Source organism: Triplophysa rosa, linkage group LG10, assembly GCF_024868665.1.
Source record: "Triplophysa rosa linkage group LG10, Trosa_1v2, whole genome shotgun sequence".
NCBI classification, from domain to species: Eukaryota; Metazoa; Chordata; class Actinopteri; order Cypriniformes; family Nemacheilidae; genus Triplophysa; species Triplophysa rosa.
The window spans coordinates 8,296,282-8,319,069 of NC_079899.1; the positions used below are offsets into that span (position 1 = coordinate 8,296,282).

General features: G+C 38.6%; 2 protein-coding genes across 2 annotated transcripts; one reads left to right on the forward strand and one right to left on the reverse strand.

Annotated features, from left to right (window-relative positions):
• The first annotated feature begins 469 nt into the window (after positions 1–469).
• On the forward strand, positions 470–10,107 carry entpd5a (ectonucleoside triphosphate diphosphohydrolase 5a). Its single transcript, XM_057344048.1, has 13 exons — positions 470–1,605; positions 2,360–2,439; positions 3,074–3,217; positions 3,711–3,786; positions 4,340–4,375; positions 4,476–4,564; positions 4,641–4,720; positions 4,817–4,878; positions 4,973–5,074; positions 6,633–6,776; positions 6,873–6,929; positions 7,945–8,060; positions 8,294–10,107. Exons 1-13 carry the CDS (start codon positions 1,323–1,325, stop codon positions 8,375–8,377), a joined length of 1,353 nt encoding a protein of 450 aa, XP_057200031.1. The 5' UTR covers positions 470–1,322; the 3' UTR covers positions 8,378–10,107.
• Positions 10,108–10,789: 682 nt separating this feature from the next.
• On the reverse strand, positions 10,790–22,767 carry coq6 (coenzyme Q6 monooxygenase). Its single transcript, XM_057344748.1, has 12 exons — positions 22,236–22,767; positions 21,701–21,835; positions 20,661–20,719; positions 18,440–18,566; positions 16,836–16,966; positions 16,657–16,764; positions 15,390–15,452; positions 15,122–15,229; positions 13,245–13,447; positions 12,839–12,954; positions 11,688–11,854; positions 10,790–10,929 (listed from the first exon to the last, which is right to left on the reverse strand). The coding sequence occupies exons 1-12, from the start codon at positions 22,441–22,443 to the stop codon at positions 10,900–10,902; spliced, it is 1,455 nt and encodes a 484-aa protein (XP_057200731.1). The 5' UTR covers positions 22,444–22,767; the 3' UTR covers positions 10,790–10,899.
• Positions 22,768–22,788: the final 21 nt, after the last annotated feature.

The following is a 22,788-nucleotide window of genomic DNA, read 5'->3' on the forward strand; positions in this document are numbered from 1 at the left end:
GTCAGAACCAATAAAGAAATTGCATGCCAGCCAAAGAACCGCACTGCACAACTCCAACCTAAAGAAAAATATAACCATTTGCTTTTTCATTACAATAGTTCTCTGCTTTGTCAAACTGGGGGACAATCCTGCACAAGCCTTTTGCAAATGCTTTATTTTAGAGACACTTTTAACTTTTTTACTAGCTAATTTAGTTGTAAATTTACTTTCAAGCACCGCGCAGTGGTTTGAGTCTGAAAGTTTGACCCTGTGTCCTGGGTACAGGATCTTCCACTGCTCTGTGGGCACCAAAAGTACACCGACACCAAGGTTTACAATCAGCCGTGCCAGAATATCTGGCGACTGATGCAAAAACAACTTGTCTTCATCTGCAGCCCTTAAGTTTTTATTATAATGGGATTTTATATCCTTGCCGCAAAGTCCCACTATATATTAGATAATGTCTACATCTCTTTACACCTCTTTTAAAATGAACAAAGGAGGAAAAGCCCTATTTTAGCATTTTAGTTACAAGACAAATAACTCAGCTGTCGTTGTGTCTAATGCAGAATCTCAAGAAGCCACTTAAATGGTCATTTAAGATTTTTTGCAAGCCATGATATCACTACTATTGTTGGAAAGGAAGCTGGCTTGCAGCAATTATAAGCAGTAGGTTTAAATGCTTGTTAGAAGTAAGAAAAGAGCGGTGAAGTAACAAAACAAGCTGTAAGTAGAAAGAAAAGCTGTAAGTTTTAAGTACACTCATAAAGTGTATTTTTAGCCCAATGCACTTACTCTTAGCAATCCAGCTGGTTTTGAAGTCTTAACATATACTCGCTTTTGTTTTTTTGAAGACTTTCAGTTGCAGTTCAGATGATGGGGAGTGTATGAGGGGATAAGTGCCAGTTAAAGCGTCTTAAATTGACGAGAAAGAAAGTGCACTGCTTAGCAGGTATTCCGTGTCCATTTCATAAGTAAGGGGAGGGGATGCTGGAGGATGGATTTCAGAGGGCTTGCGATGGCGAGGCTCGGGATTGGTGGACGCTGCTGTTTGGCATGGCCCCCTGCCAAGCGCTTATGTCTTTATATACTGTAAACAGATGACCAACCAGTCCCGAGTGTGTCTCTGTGTTCACCCTCTGGCTCTCTGCACCTTCTCTCTTACCTTCTTCATCCTCTTGTCTGTGCACCTTCACTGCCTCTGGAAAGCCTCAAGACTTTCAACAAGACCGGGCAAAACCAGCGAACACATCCTCCTTCATAAAAAGTCTTGACTCATTTTTTAGGGAAACCACCAGTCAAGCCTTCAGCTGTTCGCAGTGCCGGCGTGGGAGAAAGAAACCATGTCTCAACAGATGTTGCTCTTGACGGTGGTGTCCATGTGGCTTTTCACCGGGTACTTCCTGGCAGAGGCGACATATTACAACCACCATATGTACAACCGCTTCCGTGCGCTCAATCACCATGTCAACATGGACAATCAGCTTCCTCCAGAAGTACCTGTGGTGGCAGAGCCAGTGCTGTCCCGGCCGGTCAACTTCAGTCGCACCTTTTATGGGATCATGTTCGATGCTGGCAGCTCTGGCACTCGCATCCATGTGTACAGGTTCATTCAAAAAGACCCAGGTAAGTCTATTCAAGTTCTTTCCTCGTGCCACTTTTTTTGCACGAATGCATAAAAATGCACAGCAGCCTGGATATTTGCTTTTCTCAAAGCTAGGATTTGCATATTTCCATTCCAGATCGGTAGCTCTTTTAGTCCTGATTCACATTCATGCTTCAGCTTAGCCTACACCATGAACTCAGAATGATCTTGAAGAGTCCCGCCTTGTAGACTCTGTGAACGGCTGCCCTCTCTAACTCTCTCTCTCTCTCTCTCTCTCTCTCTCTCTCTCGCTCTCTCACTCCATCCCAACTAAGACTGTAGCTCAAAGTACCATTGCTTACAGTGCCTGTGTTTGACTTGGGCTCATTCGCTGCATGGTGTGAAGGCAAACAGAAACACAGGGGTGGGAGAAAGGAAAGAGGGAAGGAGAAAGACGGAGAGTAAATTGCATTTAATAAATTGCAACCTTAAGCAATCTGTTAAAGATTATGGGTTTGGGCCGATAATACTGTAATCGGTTGTCCTACATACCCATCAAATGGAGACGTGGCATTACTCCTGATGAGGTAAACTTTTAGTCTGCAGAAACGCTTAATTTGGCCGTCTGGAAAAATCTTGGTGGTCGCCATTTGTGGTAAACATACAATAACCAAATGTCTTTGCTTATGCACAATAAACTCTGGAGTTAAGCTGCCTACAGTCTAATGTGCACCTTCTGAAGGCAGATGTCTTCAATTGTCCACTGACATTTCTGTTTTTCTCTGTGTCCCACAGCTGAGCTCCCAGTGCTGGACCATGAGATGTATAATGCAGTAAAGCCTGGACTGTCACAATATACGGATAAGCCTGATGTGGTAAGCCGCTAGCTTTCTCGTAACATCATGAAGGAACATGCTAGTTCTATTAAACTCAAATGGCTTTGACTTTTTCCACCACAGTATCGTCTTAACATGCAGACAGAGGAAGCATATAATTTTTTTAATATTTCCCCCCACGATATGATTAAAAACACCAGAAATACTATACTCAGCAATATGGAATTTGAATCCAGACTTTGCAATCATTCATTACAATAATTTAGCTTGTGACCCTATTTATGTATTTATTTATTTTGATGTACTTTAAAAATCATCTTTGAAAAAGCTAACTGCTTAAACCGATGGTTCTCAAACATTTTCGTTGTAAAGCCCCCCTTGTGTACAGTGCATCGCTTTGTGGCACCCCCAAATAAAGACTAATAACCTTAAACTTAGAACTGTAATTAAACCAAGAACATATTCAGTTATACAATGCTGGACCATCAATTCCTTTGGTTGGTGGTCTTATTTTTCATGATGTTTGATAGCATAAAATCTATGAAAAATTTATATATTTCATAAAATGACACAAAATCTGCCCCCAGTTTAAGAACCACAGTTTTATTATCCTAGTTGATGAATTGTAATTGAAGAATTGTGCTTTATAATGTTTCTGTAATTTCTTTGCCAGGGTGGTGAAACTATTAGGCAGCTGCTGAAGGTGGCAAAGAAGACAATTCCTAAAGAGTTATGGATACAGACACCTGTGGTTCTGAGAGCCACTGCCGGCTTGCGCATGTTGACTCCAGAAAAAGCCAAAGTCCTGTTGGATGAGGTAAGGATTCCTCCCTTTCTCACTTCCTTGCTTTCTTTCTCAGACAGTTTGGTAGATACACCAACCATCCCAAAGCGAAACAAACCACATTGTGTGCAAGACAGAGAGAAAGAAAGACAGGAAGCTAGTGAGAAGACAAACCAATACAGTGCAAAAGCAGCTGTTCTGAGGCTGTCTGGAGCCTCAGGGAACTAAATGGCTTTTGAATGATCATATTCCACGCCACCACACTGGCCACACTTGTGGTTTCCAGCTTGCTTGGTTTTAGACAAATTCACCCAAGATTGATTCAGTGCACATCCCGTTGACTCCAGATGAAAAAAGGCAGTCGGCTGGAATTTTCACGTTGTAACAACCAAATGGTTTATTTCTTTTCACTTCTTTTATAGTCTATATTACAGAGGAACACATGAGTCATGAACTTTTAAAATACATTACATTATTCTCACTGTAGAGATGGCATCCTAATGCAATGTCTTGTTTACTTCCATAGGTGAAAGAAGTTTTTGACGACTCTCCTTTCTTTGTGCCAAACAATGGTATCTCCATCATGAATGGCGCCAATGAAGGTACTATAACATTCTTCTCTTTATTTACAAAATATCTCTTTATTTTACACAAACGCTAATGAAGTCTAAATGTGAAGTAAAATTGCAATGCATGGCAACCCAGCTTTCCTTTCCACTGTGTCTGTTATTGTGATAGTGGCCTGAGTCTTTAATATAGCTGTCTAGATTAATCCTCGTCTGGAAGCCTCCCACACTCAATATAAAATAATCCACACTTTTAATTTAAATTCACATGCACTTTCATGCAAAGTCAAACTCAACACAGGACAAAGATCCTATCGGTTTATGAGGTGTGACTAATTTTACATCTCAGACATGTGCAATTACACCTGGGCTGGTCCTTGATGACCCCGATATAAAACAGTTTTTATGACGAGACATTTCTTTTTAATGAAGAAACCTGCAGAGCATATAGAAGTAGTATATTCTATCACTGGGATCACTGGAGCAACAAATGCTTCAATTTTTCTTCAACTTTGTCAGATTGATGCTTGTTACTGAAATATTGTGGTGAGTTGATACATAAAAGTTCAATAGATTCTCTGTTCTGCAGGGGTCTTGGCATGGGTTACAGTAAACTACCTGACAGGTAAAGTATTGCTTATTTTAGTAAGGCTTTGAACACCATAATGATAAAGTGATACCCCTTCGCCTGACAATACCTCAATACTGAGTCTTTTGTTTTTTAGGTCATTTGTATGCTAAAACAAGAAGAACTGTTGGGATCCTGGATTTGGGGGGAGGTTCAACACAGATGACCTTCCTTCCTAAATTAAAGGTACAACAACAAAACCAATGTTGACATACTACTGGAAATATTTCCTACCGTAACACTGTTCTCCTTTCTTTCACAGAAAACAGTATTGAATGCTCCTCCAGACTACATTGCCAAATTTGACCTGTTCAACGCAACTTACGATCTGTACTCCCACAGGTCAGATAACCTGACAAAACACCAGTTGTGTTTTTTGTTTGTTTTATCAGTTTATGAGCAGGTAAAAATATGCTTTTTCACTCATTTTTCATTTAGTTATCTTAGAAAGGGACTCTTTGCAGCCCGACTGGCAACTCTTGGTGCTCTTGGTTCAGATGGTAATCATCATAAAAATGTAACAATTTATTAACTGCATGTTTAATAATGCATACTGATATCATGTCGTTTTCTTTCACAATGCTTAACCATCAGATCTTGACTGGAAAGTTTTTAGAAGTTCTTGTTTACCTAAAAAATTCAGTGATGAAATGACCTTTGGTGATCACACCTACAAAGTCAGTGGAATACCAGACGGTAAGTTCATTACAGTCAATCGATCCTGAAAAAAATCAAGTTGTGGTCTATGTACTTATATTTTAATAATGTTAAATAGTATATGATATTAAAACTGAAAAATATAAATAGGTGTTGGTTCCAGTGGTGTGTTAGGGTTCTGTCTAGGGGTCAGGGGGGCAGAACCTAACGCAGGGTTAAATGTAACTGTTAGTGTATGGATAGACAGTCTCCTGCGATTTTGTGGAAAGTTTGGATGTGTTTTCGCTAAGATACAGGACAAAGAGCGTTTTGGTGTCGTGAAAGTAAATTTCTTCATCATATGATTTTTTCGATTTCTAAGTTGAGAGTCAAATCCAGCCTTATATTACTTTAATCACCATTATATTATATTATTAAAATATAATTAAACCCACCCATGGGGATAACAGTGCACAAGTGTTCATTTGTAGCAGAGTTGTGTACAGTATGCTACTTGTGTAAAATATGATTAATCTTACTAATATCTAGCAAAATATTTTGAAATGAGCCAAAACCAAAACGCATTAAGTTGCGCCCCACCCCCTATTTAGCATCATTCTCAGCTCCGAAGAAATACTAACATAACAAACAAAATATTTAAGGTGAGAGAAAATAGTACGTTCCTCATTAAATGATTCGACGTTTTCTTACCAGACATGTTGCCAAAAAAAACTAGTTTAGTCAGATGCTTGGCATTTAGCCTGCTCCTTTCTGCAAGTTGCTTGCGGCTTCATCTTGGCTGCACACCACACTGTGGTCCAGAATAGCTATGAGGGGCTTTGTTAAGTACTCCACATGACTTCTGACTGGTAGACCTGACAAGCAAGTTAGCTCACCCCACACCATATGAAAGCTGCTTATTTTGGAGTTTTCCTCTTCCTGAAAAGTTTGTGGCAATTCCTTAAATTGGCATCATTATGTAGTAACAGGCAGTCTCCTGAAACGCACATTTTACATTCAAGATTCCTCAGGTGTTTAGTTTTGTGAATGGCTAACCGTTACCTAAATCTATAGTTACGTGAATATCATGCACGGGGTTAGGGTTGTCTCAGCCTCAGATGTCACACACACGGACATTGCCCACAGTTCATTTACTCATAATTTGATGTATACTGCACAATAAAAAATGGCCTGCCCTCCATGATAAACGACCCCGTTAGTCATTTGTGCAAGTAGCTTAGTATGACATATTGTTTTTAAGATAAGATCCCTCTAGCTATCATAAAAAACGACAGCATCGTGTTGCGGCTGATGTCATAAAATAACATTTAACCGTCGCTATTAATCAAAATGCAGGTTCGTTTATGCATAATGTGTGAACTTTTAACACGGTCCCTTACCCACCATTTTTCCATTATTAATTTAGCTAAACATGCTTTTACATCTATTGTATTTGGCAGACGCTTTAGATAAGCAACTTAAAATGCATTTTTACATTACGTTCACTGGGATCAAAGAAATTATTTTTGTGCATTTGTATATAGTGCAATGCTGACTTCAGTTACGAAAATTTCTGAAAAGCACACAGATTAAACTAAATTATCAATCTTACTCTCAGGTTATGCAGGGTACAAGCTTTGCTATCAAGAGGTCTTGCGGGTAGTGAAAGGGATTGTGCACCAGCCCTTGGAGGTGAAGGGAAGCAGCGTCTTCTATGCCTTCTCCTATTACTACGACAGAGCTGCGGATTCTGGTCTTATTGGTGAGTGGGGTTACATTTGGGATAAGGGTCAAAGCTATTATATGTCATTGTTTTTCGAATGAATATTGAGCAAAAACACACTGTCTCAATGTTTAGATAAAGACCGCGGTGGCACTGTGGAAGTCAGGGATTTCAAAAAGAGAGCCAAAGAAGGTAAGACTTTGGATGTTCTCCCATCTTGCGAAGCACATTCAGGTCAAAGTCTTGCCGCACACATTGCACAAACATAAACCCTCGGTGCTTATTTGCATTTGAGGCTCTCAACAATCACACTGGCTTCACAAAATGATAGCCTTGCCACCGCATAAACACAGGTTGCACCTCTCCCACACAAATACTTTTGCCTGTGTGTGTGTTGATCTTTTTTTGCAAGCCTCCAATCTCAGTTTTTCCATGCCCTTGGAATAGAGGAATACGTTATGCATTCCCATACTGTGCGATGCACATGCTGCTCATGCTGAGCACATCCATCAGTTTAACACCTGAAACTGATTCACAAAATCTGGCTCATTTGGAACAACACGTCAAGCAATAAATGTCCGCGGAGAAGATTTATCTCTAGGGGGAATGGGTTGGCAATTTATGTAAGGCTTTCATTTGTACGCTGAGACTGTCACATGGCCTTGATAAACCACATTTGGCACAATAGTCATCCATGGCAGCAGCCCTGTGGGCACCCCCTTCTTCACAGATCCTGAGACAACACCTGATGCCCGATATCTAACCGAAGGCAGACAGGACTTAATGTCACACCCTGTGCGGGAACACTTTGCACTGTCCCTCCCCTCTCGTGGCTTGGCGCACGATCAACACATGTGCACGACCAAGGCTGTGAAATAGTTCTTTCACACCTTCCACCTTTTTTCCAAACTTTCACAAATCAGCTTGTCAGCTGGAGTCAAAACAAAACATTGTGAAGACGTGTTTCACAAAGATGTGCCAGACGGTTGTAGCAAACACAGTACTGGTGCCTCAACGTCTTACGTAATTTTTCCCATGAGACCCTGACAAACTGCTGCCTGAGAATCGACAGTCAGGGCCTCATGGGACACTACCCTTGACTTCTCAGTTAAAAGTGTAGATTGAGCATCACACTTTAATGCTTGATCTTTAATTCAACACTTACAGGGTGACAAAATAACAAATTATACTTTTTACTTTTTTTAAGTGTGCAACAAGATGACCAAATACCGTCCAATCAGTCCTTACCTGTGCATGGACATGACTTACATCACCTGCCTATTGAAAGAGGGATTCGGCTTCAAGGATAGCACTGTTCTGCAGGTGAGTGCAAAATAATAAAGATAAAATACTGAAAACGTTTAACTGAAAATACACTGTGGCGAAGGGGCAAAAATAGGCCTCAAACCTGTTTACAATATTTTGTGTAAATAAGTAAAATTGTGACCCTAATTTAACATCCCCTGGCAGATCAAGATAACTATTTTTGTGGACTGACATTACGTCACCACAAATTGGGCAACGTTATGACTTTTCTATGAATCATTTCTTTGCAGCTAACTAAAAAGGTCAATAACGTGGAGTTAAGCTGGGCGCTCGGTGCTACCTTTGACTATTTCCGCAGCCTTAACATTCATTAAGGCTGCAGTCTTGTGGCTACCAGCAGTAAGGGGACCAAGGGATCGAGAAACCCCCTCCTCTATTCCTAAACTCTTCAGTGACTTTCAGACATGCACTGCCCTGTACCACCATGCTCTCCGCTACCATCCGCAACCAAACCCCCAGAAAACTGCTCACAAAGAGATCGCTATATTTTTGAAAAGACGGCCAGGCCAGCCTGCCCTTTCTACTGTACGTTCATGTTTTTCCTCTCGTCGGAGATACTGTCTGTCTACTTTGGAGGTTTCAATGTATAACGCAACCATTCACAGCTGTTCAGGATGCTTCATTTATGTTGTTGTTGTTTGGGATATTTGTAAAAAGCATTGTGTTGAGTAGTATAGCTTGATTGTCTTTTACAGTAATCTGTTGGTAGTAGTACTTGTACACTAGTGCAGTACTGTGTTGTGTTGGGTTATGATCAATTATAATGAATACTGAAGTCTTTGGTGCCCTTATTCTAGCACGCTACACTTTAAAAGTAGCTGTAAGAGCTACAGCCATCTGTACTTCTCTTTTGGAATATTGTTTGTGATTACTGGGCTCAAAAGGGGATAACTGTGCAGGTAGGGATAGGATCATATTATCAACTGAAATCATTCATTGATGAAATCATGAATGATGCGAACAAATGCACATCTTGAGATTGAGAAGGTCTGCTGTAGAGTTGGAGAACATCTTCAGATGGACATTCTCTAGGCAAAATGCTACAGGTGCTTTTATAACTTTTTGGTGCTTTTTTATTATGCTGAATGGCATACAGTATGATATGAGTGCATCGTAGCCATTATCAATTAAACAGGCACACTTTTAGTTAGTTCCTGCCAGTATTTACATTAAATCTAACTCAAATGACTACTTGCTGAAGTTAAACGTTTATGGTACTGTATGCCAAATTTACTCATTAGACTTTGTTAATAGTCATATACCAACATGCAAACAGTTTAGAATACCGTCAGTAACATGTGTCTTGGTTTGGTTATTGTGGAGGTTTCGATTGTTAATACGGGGAACAGAACTGTGTGTGCATGCTCAGGTGTAAAGCATTGAGAAGAACAAGGTCTTCTGGAAACACAATGTTTAAGTGGTACCTCTTACATGCACATACCCTGAATGATTTAGGAAAACAGCGTGAGAAGGGAACAGCCTTTGCTCATTTAGCGTCATGTCATGCTAAGTGTGTTTTGTGAATTATTGTACAAATATTTATTACAGGTGGATACTCCATATAGAGAATAGTGCAGTGTGGCATTGTTGTTGCTTGTTAATTTGAGAACTTCTTTAAACCAGCAGCAGTATACCATGATACAATATGTGTATTTACTACCAATGTATATATCAGCTATTAGCATAATCAATGCGAGTCTGCATTATTACAGACACTTGTTTGATATGAAAAAATATTATTTTTTGCCTTTTTGGGTATTATTATCTGCAGAAAATGCTATAAATATGGCTATGCTTTTCAAACAAATGTCACTCAATGTTGTGTATGAAGTAATACTGTACATGTATGAATAATAAAAAAAGAAACACATCAACTTTGCTGATTCTTATAATTCTCATTTTATAAAAACATGTAAATCCATATAGAGGTGTCTTTTAATCTTTTGACAACTGTATTGACTTCCATTACCTGTCTGCGAAAGCATAATTACATTGTAACTGCATATAACTAATATAAGGACTTCTTTAAATAAAATAAACCATGGTTCCGGCTCACCTGTTTGCAATACTGTAGGATGCACTTATCTGCTAAATATTTGTTCATCAATATTTGGAATTAATGGAAGAAATGTACAATTTGCGTGAGGGACTTCCAAGATACCATAGATCGAAACCGTAATTTGACGCTAAATGTGACAGTCATCGCAAATGCTTGTCATTCATCGCGATAAGGTTATTTAGCGCCTAAACGCGCTATTAATCGATAGTTATCTAAAGGCCAACTAATCGAAATTTTGTCAAAAATATGAATTCATGACGACTTCGTTTTTTTATGACCTATTTATAATGAAAAAAATATATAAAAATCTTACTGGATGTTCTACTCAAAATGTGTACCAAAAAACAATTTTCACCAAGCGTTGAAATAATTAGCTTTAAAGTTATGGGAACTCAATGCGGTTTTTGTCTAATAAATCAATTAATTTTTCTAACAAAAAGAAATTAAACAATAATTATTGCCACACCAATAAAATATCTGCAGACCTGAATTTATTTGATCTATTAGGTTTGATTCCATTGTGTGCTCATTCATAGAATCTTAATGTAATATGGCAGAACATACAAAGCTGTTGGTAATGGCAGATCAATGACTTGTTATACAAGACATTTGTATGAATGATGGCATGTTTTCACACGTGTAAAAGGAATACAAATATTTATGTAGACAGAGGAATAAAATATAATTTATTAATTTACACTTTTACATTCAATGGACAGTGTCTTCACAACATCTTGACCATAGAGATCCAGCAAACATCCAGCTTGAAGCTAGTCTTTACTTGCTTGCATAGGCCATGATCTGCTCCTGTGGGTACAAGAAATAATAAAACTTCAGACCATTGTGTGTAGTATGACAACATTTACACCACAAGTGATATTTTGTACACAGTTGAATTATAGAAATAAGATTTTCCCCTTGAGACAAAAAAGGGGAACATTTCTGTTCTCACTGTTCTTGAACAGAAACACTAGGATCTAACATCTTTTACAGAAACACAGAATGTGAGCGATATCCCTCTATAGGTCATGAGGACAGTGAAATTCCCTTCATGAAAAGTTACAGACCTAGTTGGAATCGCTCAGTAAAAGGAATGAAGCCATTTCATAAGAGTGGCCTATAATAAAAGGAGTGTGAAAACACAAGCCAACACCACCATGCACGGCCCTGCAACCCCACCCACACACTTTCGGTAAGGGTCAATTTAGGGCTAAACATAGCCGTAGTAGTAGCTCCTGACCATGTAAATTACAGGCACGGATGAGAGTAAAGGCATGTAATCAGAGGACAAGATGAGGATGGGGGTTGATGGGGTTAGAGAGAGAGGAAGAAGGCAACGAAACTGTGAAAGAGGGAGCAAAAGTTGGAGAGGTGAAAGAAGGCTAAATGGGAAGCTGGAAGCAGAACAGAGAAAAGAGAGGCGCGGATGACAAAGAGGAAGGAACTGCCTCAGAGCTAAAAAAGAACAAGATTCAAAGTAAAGGAATATGGTAGAGGAAGGAAACAATGAAGTACAAATGAATTGTTTTAGAGTTTCAAATAAAACAAAATAAATGTGACCCTACTTTCAGCGGTGGCAGCATGTTGGTTGCCTGAAGGCCAAAGGTTCGTAGCAGAACCATAGGTGCCGCATTGGTGGAGTACAGCCTCTTCATGAGGTCAATGGCTGCCATCATGGGAAGATTGTGTCGCTGACGCTCAGTTTCATACTCCAGCAGGTGTTGCATGGCTCCTGTAGTTCAAAGGCCAAATAAGTTGATAGTACATACATTTAAAAAACATTTCTAACACATTTGTCTCAAGAGCTTGCCTTACTATTATAACTCGTAACTGCCAAAACAGAATCTGAACTCATAGTTTTACACATTTCTCACAAATTTTTGGATTATTATATTATTATTGAGTTGTTATTTTTAGTTATTATTTACAAATTTGCACAGTATTCCAAAGGAAAACCTTCGATGTGTAATAACATACTGTACATGTAGAAAGTAGGGTTTTCTAAGAAGTTTGTTGCTGTAAACATGTTTATAGGCCGTTTTTGGCAAAGAGTAACAATCATAAAAACACTGTATACTGCTCCAGGAAAACTGCTTCTAAACTATGGGAGGCAAATCCTGCCAAATTTAAATAAATAAATTAAACGATGAAAATGAAAACCAGATTAGCAATTTCATTATACACAACTGCGTGCACAATATGTGCCAAAATGAAAATAAAATGAAATTATTTTATTTTCATTTTCATTTTTACACTGACAATGCGTTGTCCCTGTCAAATTGAAAAAGAAAATGCAATTGGTGATTTGACATTTCATTTTCACTAAAATCTCGAGGCAAGACTGCCAATTTGAAAATGAAAAGGCAAATGTGAAAAATAAATTGTAAAAACATTTTTTACAAAGGTTTTATAAGTTGTGTATAATGAAATTGCTAATCTGGTTTTCATTTTCATCGTTTAATTTATTTATTTAAATTTGGCAGGATTTGCCTCCCATACTAAACATCTAAAGAGGCAATTTTGAATATGATCATCTCTCCATATATTAGAACATCAGTGATCTAAGTAGTATAAAAATATTCATCCACTATCCTCTAACAAAATTCCTTTTGCTTATGCATAAAAAAAAGCTCTCTATATTTGAGAACTAGGGAAACAAAAAAAATATCTTTATAAATACATTCGGCTTGACTGTCCTTGATGTTGGAATTCTTACCAAGGTCTTTTCCATTAAATGCTGCTTGACTAAGAACTTGTGTGAGAAAGGCTACATCTCCAAAGCCTAGATTGGCACCTTGGCCTGCTAAAGGATGGACTCTGTGTGCAGCATCTCTGAAATTAGAAAGATCAGAAAACACGGAAAAACCTGAAGCCATGTTTAACATACACCCTATATTACATTACATGCACTGCAACATCTCCAAGAAAAACAACCCAAAATACATCATCACTGCTATAACAGGATTAGACAATCTTTAACATTATTTCTACACTATAAAGCTTAAAGATTTCTCCTTTGAACTAATACGCAATTCAGAAAATTATATATACTTAAAGAAAAAACACTGAACTAAAACTTAAGTTCATGCACCATCTTTATCATAGACGCCTTGCAAACATACCCAATGAGGACCACTCTATGGCGGATGTACTCTGTGGCATGACCCATACCCAGCGGGAACATGACCCTGCTTTTTGGGCCAATTCCTGACACACTAGGTGGGAGTTGGCGTGCAGAGCCGCTGTCAGGCATCAGGACAGATAGAGCAGTTCGGAACACAGAGCCGGCAGTTTCCACCAGCTCAGAATGGTTTTCATTACTCCACTAAAGAGGGAGCAACAAAGAGAAGGTGTTAATGGCAAAAAATGGACCGAGCAGATGGTGTTTATGTTGCAAGAAACTATCCACATAATAGATTTAAGTTTAAAGTAGATGGAAAAATGTGTGGCCAATGTGTAATAAAATGGGACGGAGTGGAGATGGAGGTACAGGGAAAATGTAAAAACAAAAACGTTTATGAAAGTGAAGTGAAAGTGACCTATTTGTCAGGTATGGTGACCCATACCCGAAATGTGACCTCTGCATTTAACCCATCCAGAGAGTAGTGAACACACGCACAGCGAGTCGTGAACACACGTACATCTGGAGCAGTAGCGGTAAGGTGCCTTGCTCAAGGGCACCTCAGTCGTTACCCGCCGGCCCTGAGAATCGAACCGGCAACCTTCTGGTCACGAGTCCGACTCTCTAACCATTAGGCCCACGACTTTATGACTTTATTTCTTCAACTAAACACAAATTTTTTTTTGTGAATTTTTTTTGCAGATGAAGAGGTCCCAAAAAGTCCACCGAAATCAAATATTAGTGCTTGTGGTCAATGTCCGTTTATGTTTGCAACGCCTCTGGGCAGCTATTTACGTCATAGAAAGTCCACAGTCCTATATAGCTACCTGAATGGGGGAAGGCAGATATTTCTAAAATCGCTGGCAAAAATCACTATCACAATTAAATAGCATATTTCCGATCAATAAGCAAACACGACATGAACTCATAACTTTGGTTTGCTTAGCCTAAATTGAGCTAAAAGTCACTTTTTTGGGGTCGCCTCATACGTCTGCGCACAGGCTGGCAAGCGACTCACGAGAGCCCAACCCCAGAGAATCGTCATTGATTGACCATTGGCTCGTTTTACTGGAAGGCGGACTTCCTTCGCTAGAGCGACCATATTGAGTGTTGCATTCCTCGCCATTCATTGTAACGACAGTGGCGCATCTTGTTAATATTAATATCTTTGTTGTGGTTTTTGTGTTTCATGTTTAGATTGTGTTTCTTACACAAACATATTTCATGGTTTTGGAAGATTTAGAATAACAGCATATGAGTTTTAAGGACAACTTATATGGTTCTTTATTTTTGGTCACTTCTGCTATCATTGGTTTGGTAAAACCTTTTCAACGGAAGAAGTCAGTCATACAGGTTTGGAACGAAATATAGGAAATACTAAAGATGAAATTAACGATGACCCCTTTCCTCTTTTCTCAATACACAATAGCCTTCTAGAAAGTAAAGGTATTTCACAGAGAAAAGGCATAGCTAATTAAAGTAAAACGCCTGACCAGGCCACAAATTTGAGTCTGGTCTGTAGAAAAAACATTCCGTGGAGTAATGACCAACACTGGCAAACCTTGGGCTTAATTAGCAAACCAGTTTTGATGGCAAGCGTGACTCAGATGCAAAGGCCTGTGACCAGTAGGGCCAGTAAAAATAGCATGCTTGGGAAAAGTGGAGTTTCTTTGACAGAAACGCAAACAAAAGACACAAAAGGGTGTGAGGGTCAGTTTGAGGGCACTCAGCTGAAGAGAATTTAGGGCAAAGCTTTGAAATTTCAGTAACGCTGCTTTGTTCCATTTAAAATGAACTAAATATGATATGAAGACAACATGACAGGACACCCCTAAGGTGTTCAATGGAAATAAGCAAGACCACAAACTTTTTACTCACAAATGCAGAGTTAATAGCATCCAAAAAGCTCTCCTCGTCCAGCTGTAGAAGTTCTTCAGCATGCTGATGACTGGTGGACCAGACCAGTGAGCTCGCCGTGTCTGACAACTGCACAGCAGACACATACACCATGTCTGGGTTTCAAGTACCATTACACACAGATGCAATTTCCATTTGACCGCTGAGTGATATCATGATGGGCCAATGAAACAAAACAATTAAATCTGACATCATTTACAAGTAAAATAAACACTGAAGGTCAGCTCACAGGAAGCATCGCAATGGGTCCGGTGGGGAGGAACCTCTGCCAGGCCACGTTATTTTCTGTGGGCTGCAAAATAGAAAAAAATTCAAGCTTACACAAATGAAACAAATGTTAAAAGATATCATCACTGTCGGGCGGAAACCTTGAACCTCAACAGTATATTTCAACATCATTTTTCCATAAATAATTACTATTGGTTACTCTTTACATGTGTCTGTGAGGTCTGCAAATATTCAACCAATAAAATGTATTAAAAAGAGCTTGTAACTAAACCTTGTAATTCCATTAGTTCCTCTAACTGTCGGTAGAACCTCATTAACTCATAGCCAATGGCGTTAAATAGCCTGTGTGTTGCACTTCTATTAAAACATGAGATTTTGTGTTATGAAAATGTAATGCAGTGGACTGCGACATTCTGAAAATCTTTAAAATGAAAAACATTTAACTTGGCTTTACATACTACACTTAACATGAAACTTAACTTGCTGTATTTATTTTCAGGGATTTCAAATTTTGTCTTTTAATAAATTAATGTTTATAATTTTATAATATTTTTACGCACTTACTGCCTCAGGTGCTATCTCATGAAAGTCAAAACACTTGTACCTCAGACAAAACCTCGTAACTCCATCTGAGCTTGATTTTATTAATGACACATGCAAATGTCTGACCATAAAAACCATGACATCATCATTGTTTAACTTGTATTGAACCTGCAATATTCCTTCAAAAAACTATGTTGGGACTTGAACATCTATTAAAGGGACAGTCCACTCAAAAACGAACATTCGGTCATGAATTACTCACCCTCAAGTTGTTCCAAACCTGTATAAATTTCTTTGTTTGGTTGAACAGACAGAAAAATATTTGCAAAAAGGTTAGCAACTGAGATATCTGGGGCACCATTGATTACCACAGTAGAAAAAATTATTGTATATCTTTCTTTGTTCTGTTAAACACAATAAAATATATTTAGAAGATTTTAGGGGGAAAAAACAGTTCTGGGGCACCTTTGACTACCCTTTTTTGACTATCCCAGAAATCTCAGTTGCTAACATTCTTCTAAAAAGCTTTATTTGTGATTAACAGAACAAAGAAGTATATACAAGTTTGGAACTACTTGAGGTTGATTAATTCATGACAGAATTTTCATTTTTGGGTGGAGTATCCCTGGAGTAAGAAAGTCAATACAATCAAATTTCATTTCATTCTGGCCTAATATATAAAACCTAATAATAGTAGGAAGTATGATGTGTCATCATCACCGTACCTCAGACAAATGCAGAACAGCGACAACTGCTGACTGGTCGTAGTTCCATTTGACAGTAGGGATGCCAGCTTCTCTCCGCACCATAGAGTTCGGACCATCAGCACCAATCTGAAATAACACCCTTTAGCACTTTTTTGAGGGTTTGCGTATGAAGCTGCTGTGTCCTGTGTTGTACGTACCAGCAGCTTGGTATGGAGAGTCTTTCCATTGGCCAATGTCACCTGAACCCAAGGGATGGACTCAGCCATGTGGTAAGGCCTGGGCCAGGTGTATTTCACCACTTTTGTTCGGTACTGCACTTCCACGTGGTCTGGATGAGATATAACAAATCATGAAAAATCACGCTCAAACATCATAATGCATTACATGTGACAAAAATTGCTTGTTCAGTTGGCCTTAAGAAATAAAGATACAATCCAAAGAGAGTTTGGCTATAAAAAAGTCAAAAGTAAAGAATCAGTAACTCGTAAACCAGATTTTGCTTCATTTTCTCTGGATGAGTCCTCCAAGCAATGACTTTAAAGGGATAGTTCACTCAAAAATTAAAATTCCAGCAATCATTGTCACAAAACACATTTTTTTTATAACCAAACAACGGTGGTACCCATTCACTTGCATTGTTCTTGTGTCTATATAGTAGTGAATGGGTACCGCCGTTGTTCGGTTACCAATATTATCTTCTTTTGGTGTAAAGTAAGCCATACAGGTTTAAAATGACAGAAGGTGAGTAAATGATGGCAAATGATGAAGCATTTTTTTTTTAACTATCCCTTTAACTGCTGTGGTGAGTCACTCTGACTAATAGTGTTTATCTACAAGCAGACCATGCAATGCATACGACCAGCTGCCAATATCCTGCACACAACAGAGAACGAAGGAGTAGGAAGCAGAAAATCCACTTTTCTTAGAATCACTGGCAGTCATCTAGCACATGAAAAGATCGAGAATTACGCCTACGTTTCAGACTTGGATAACATTCGGTCCACAAAACTGAACACTAGTTCTTCTGAGAAATATTGGCTTGCGTTGAGTTACAAAAACAAAACAGCTGGACGATATATGTGAGTATGTGTACGTAATTCTCGTTCAGTCCTTCGGCAAAAATAGAGGAGCTTGAGGCACGTGAATACGCACGTGCTACCGCACATCTGTTAAACGTAAGATGTGTTCGAAAAAAGGCATGTTTTTAAAAATATGCCGTTTTACAGAGCATGGCATGGAAAAGGCAAGATTTCAAATGCAGAGCTTGGAACGGTTTAGTTAATTACAACAACAAAACGCTACAGTAAAACGCCATCCGTGCTTGGGCACCCTGAGCGAGCGAGATGCTACGACTGGAGAGAATGTGGTTATATAAATGGGTCAATAGACCACTGCACGTGTACGAACAGGGTGGCAATTCTCCTGGGGCTTCGAACTCCCACCAAAAGTAATGTGCTGGATGATCGAAATAGCTGGAAAAACATGCACGCGTCCAACGAAGTGGAATCTTTAAAAAGGGGGGTAGAAGTAAGATGTTCGAAAAGAACGAGAACAAATAATCATAATGCCAGGAGAGGAAGGAAAGGCTTGTGGTGACATCATTTGCCAAGCCATCCCTAAAACCAATTAGCAGAGTGTCCGCGCTCGAGAGCACGGGCTCCTGCTGGAGGAAACGTTGAGAAATGCAAAAATAGCACTGATTCAAGTACCACGTAAAGATCACACAGTGAGAGGAGAGGATTCAAAGCAATGATTACAAAAACAAACACCGAAATGATTCCATGTTGCGTGTGTGCATTACCAGAGAGACTCTGCAGCTGTTTAGTGAGCGAGGCCACAATGACGTCGTTCTCAACGATGTACGCCATCTCGTCCTGGAGATTCTCCTTATCGAATGTGATCAGGGCATCTGAACAAGCATCCCAAACCTAAAGCAAAAGAGCAAATTATTGCTGCGGTTTACAACTCTATCTTTAAGCGACCACTCAGACCCTATTTACGGATTTCCAAAAGAGCACGTGCCTGAACTGAACACATCAAAGCCGATCAACTAAGCAGAGCGTTTTGCCAGATACTCTGACCAAACATCAAACTAGGTTCAGCAAAAACCACCAACAGCCTCTGAGGTTGCACGGTTGACTTTGTGTGCTCACTGGGGCGAAGGAGAAATACTGAATTCCATTCTTCGTGCCGACTCATGCCTGTATTTATAGTTGAGCCGATAATAAATAACAAATATGCGAACATTACTGTCGAGTTACATTCTCTGTCGGCTGTTTGTTAATGTATCTGCGAGCCAAGTTTTCGGACGCCCTGCAATTTAATAAAATTAGCGGGGTGGTTTAAAAAGCCCAAAACTTGAATGACATACATGTTTTTTGGAAAACATAGTAAACGTAAAACTAAAGTGACTGACAAACAATAGAATCCATGAGAAACATGATGCAAAGACTTTGCTACTTGTTTTATGCCCATGCTAAAACCACTAATAGTAGTGGGTTTGCAATTTTTGATATATGGTTACGTGGAAGATTTAAAACGCGACCAACCCACAATTATGAGGATTTTACACATAGGAAAAATGCTGCTGTTGATAAGTTTCGGAGTTGCTATGTACTTTCAGACGCTGCCAAATTGCCCGTCCCTTGCCAAAATGACCCTTTTAACATGATTATTTTTGCAACAAAGACACCCGAAAAAGTTCAGACCGCTCTGGAAAAAAATATATCTGATAACACTTTAAGGAACCTCTACACTTTTAGTGGTACATGGCATTTCCCAAACCCATTTTACTCGCTTTCCTCTAACCGCTTAATTTAATTGAAGTACGAGAGGGAACCTTGTTAGGCAGTCCTCAGCTCCTTTACAATTTGATCCCATGTTTAGACATAAATGCACACACAGAAAAAAAATCAGAATGTATAATAGGTAAGGAATATCCCTATAAAATGCACTCCGATGACATGCCTTTCATTTGCTCGGAAACCACAGGATTTCGTTTTGGGAGAGAAAAGGCCACATCTTACAAGAAAAACCAGTATTCCCACCGCAGTGTAGAAAACTAAGGGTCCGTTAACTGCAGATCTCCACAGGTTTTAATTCCTCCCCCTGCATTTCACATGAATCATTCATAATTAGTAGACATAGGAGATAGATTCCAATTTAAAACGTACACAGAGATTTGAAGCCAGCCCGCAAAATCCGACTCTACTACAAAAATTCTCCAGGGTCACCATCAAGACCAAGCTTAACTCTCACTTCGCATTAAGGTGTTTAGTTCTGCATCTCTAATGTATGTTTTGAATTCTGAGGTTGTGCTTCTGGAGAATTCATTTATGGGTGCCTGCTGACAGTATGATGACCAGTGTTGGGTAAGTTACTCTGAAAAAGTAATTAATTACTAGTTACTAATTACATATTCAATAGTGTAATTAGATTACTGTACAAATTACTCTCTCCAAAAAGTATTTAGTAACTTATTACTAATTACTTTCTATATCCTACATCAACCTTGATTAGTTAAGTGATTGAAGGACAGACATGAAACGGCTTATTTAATTCATTCAAATAAATAATATTAAACTACATAAAGTAGTATTATTAACTGACCAAAGTATTACAAATGTGAGAATTATACATTAAAGCAAGGATTTTAAAGTTAGACTTTGAATTTTGATGTCAATTCCACTATTGCACAGTGCACACACATATTACACAAAGTATTTAGTTTAATTACATCAGAAGTAACTGTAATTAAATTACAGAAAAAATAACTGTAATCCCTTACTTTACTTTGTCAAGGGAAAAGGAATTATATTACAGTAACTAATTACTTAGTAACTAGTTACACCCAACACTGATGATGACAGACCCACAGCGATGAGCAAAATACAAGACAGCTTTAATGATGTGACTTCCTGAACTCCAAACCATTTAGTACCAACCGATCATTATCTGATATTACCACTGAACCATGGTACTACCAGTGTTTTTGGAGTTGTTTCATTACATGTTTTACTAACCTGCATTTTATTATATGGTTTGCATCTCATATTGACAATGTGGTCCCAAGCACCAAGACCTGTAACATCAAAGGATACAATTACTAAGACACAACATAGCATCTGTACCTTATTCACTGCCCCCTTCATCACATTTAAACAAAACACAAAAAAATGCAAAACAAAGGAACGCCTAACCTGCCTCAATGGAACTGCACTTTATTAACTTTTAAGTACTCATTTGGTATTTTGAATACACAAAATGACTTCTAGTACAAATGGACAAGCCGCACAGCATGACTGACAATGAGGCAAAGATAACTGAACACAGAAATGGGAAAAAAAAGTTCCTGACAATCAGTGCGTAAAAGACAGAGAGAGCTACCTACTGACCTACATCCTGGCCAATGTTTCATAAACAAGCACAGCTGAAAATAGACTTAATGACAGAGGTGTTACATTTCAGAGCTTTGATTAGAACATATGGCCTTTCTTGAGCACACGTCTTTAGATGGGATTCGATTGTGCCATACAGTTACCAAGAGTGAGGTTTTTTTAATCATGCGCACTGCCCATACTGCAAACACGCATTAGATGAACAGTTATAGAAGGAATTTGTAAGCATATATTTCAACTCTGCATATGTAGAGCAGCCAAAGGAAATGGACAGCAGAGGGCATAACAAGTACTACTGTCACATTAAAATCTATAGGTTTTCTATATAAATCTATATACTGTCCATATATACATAAACATACGCACATACATATCTGCATGTATACATGAATATGTATCAATAAATAAAATATATACAAACATATTTAAAAAACAGCATTACATATAGTTATCGCCATCTGGATTTTTTTTACAGTTTACACATACATTACACACTATTGTAATGGGAACTTAATAGCCATGAAAATATTACCATGTAATTGTAAAGGTTACAATACAAAATCTAAAAAATAACAAAAAAATGTCTTTGGCACAATGAAAAAGAAGAGTTATCTAAACAAAATATTGATAAACTTTTATTTCGAACAAAAGACACTTAAAAGTACCACTAAGAAGTGTTGCTGAGCCTGGGCTGATGGAGCTGACCCTTGTGCTGTAGGTCTCAGGCACCCTGTCCATCACTTTTTTGTGACCAGCTTCCAGCAGAAGAATCTTCTTCTCTAACAGATTTGGATCTAGACCTGTAAAGGAAGGAAGAATATAGATAGAATACTGGAGGATGTCTAGGGGGATTTATAAGTTAGGAAATGTTTGGTATTACAATGATATTATTGATGCATTTAAAACTCAGATCTGTGCGCATAAATGATGTTTATTGCACATTGTTTACTTTAGCATCCTACGGCATGAGAGTGTTATATTACTTGAAAACCGCAATTTCACCCTTTACCTCCAGCTAAATACTTTCATCAAAATGATAACCACTAAGTTACTTTCGGATGAAAAGTGCTGTTTGGGGAGGAGAACGATTTTATTGCATACGCAAAGTTAGACAACACTTTGACAGCGTGGGAGAATGGATATGAGATGCACATGAGAGCAGGGTTGTACGACACTTTATATGCCTATAATAACACTTACCCAGTGAACATGCCATCGCGGTGCCCACCATTCCCCCACCAGATATAATGATGTCATACAGTTCATTCTCAGATGTGCTGGATTCCTCCTCGAGCTCTGAGGACGCGAACCCTCTGCTCACTGCTCGTGCTGCATTGAGAGTCCTTCTTGCAACACACTGCCGTCCTATACCGACAACAGCTAGTTTCACTTTGGTAAAAGTGTACATCCTAGCATCCAATAACGTGTTACAAGTAAAGAGGCTGAAAAAGCGTTTAAAAGTTCCCTTTAAATTTGTCCTGTTATTGATAGCAATGCTATACACTATAACCCAGCCATGTTTGTTGATGGTGGAGATTGAGAATACGTAACAGTTCTGTTCGCTACAGTCCTTCCGGTTTAAAAGTCGCTCAAAAAAGTGAAAAAAATAATATTTCAGAAACACTTTGTTTAGTTTCACTCCACGAAACAAGAATTTCAAACACTGCAGTGCAAATTTACTAGCACGTTTGTTTGTTTTTAAAGTACTGTCGCTACATGTTCCTTCTTTGAATGTTTTAGATGATAGATGAGC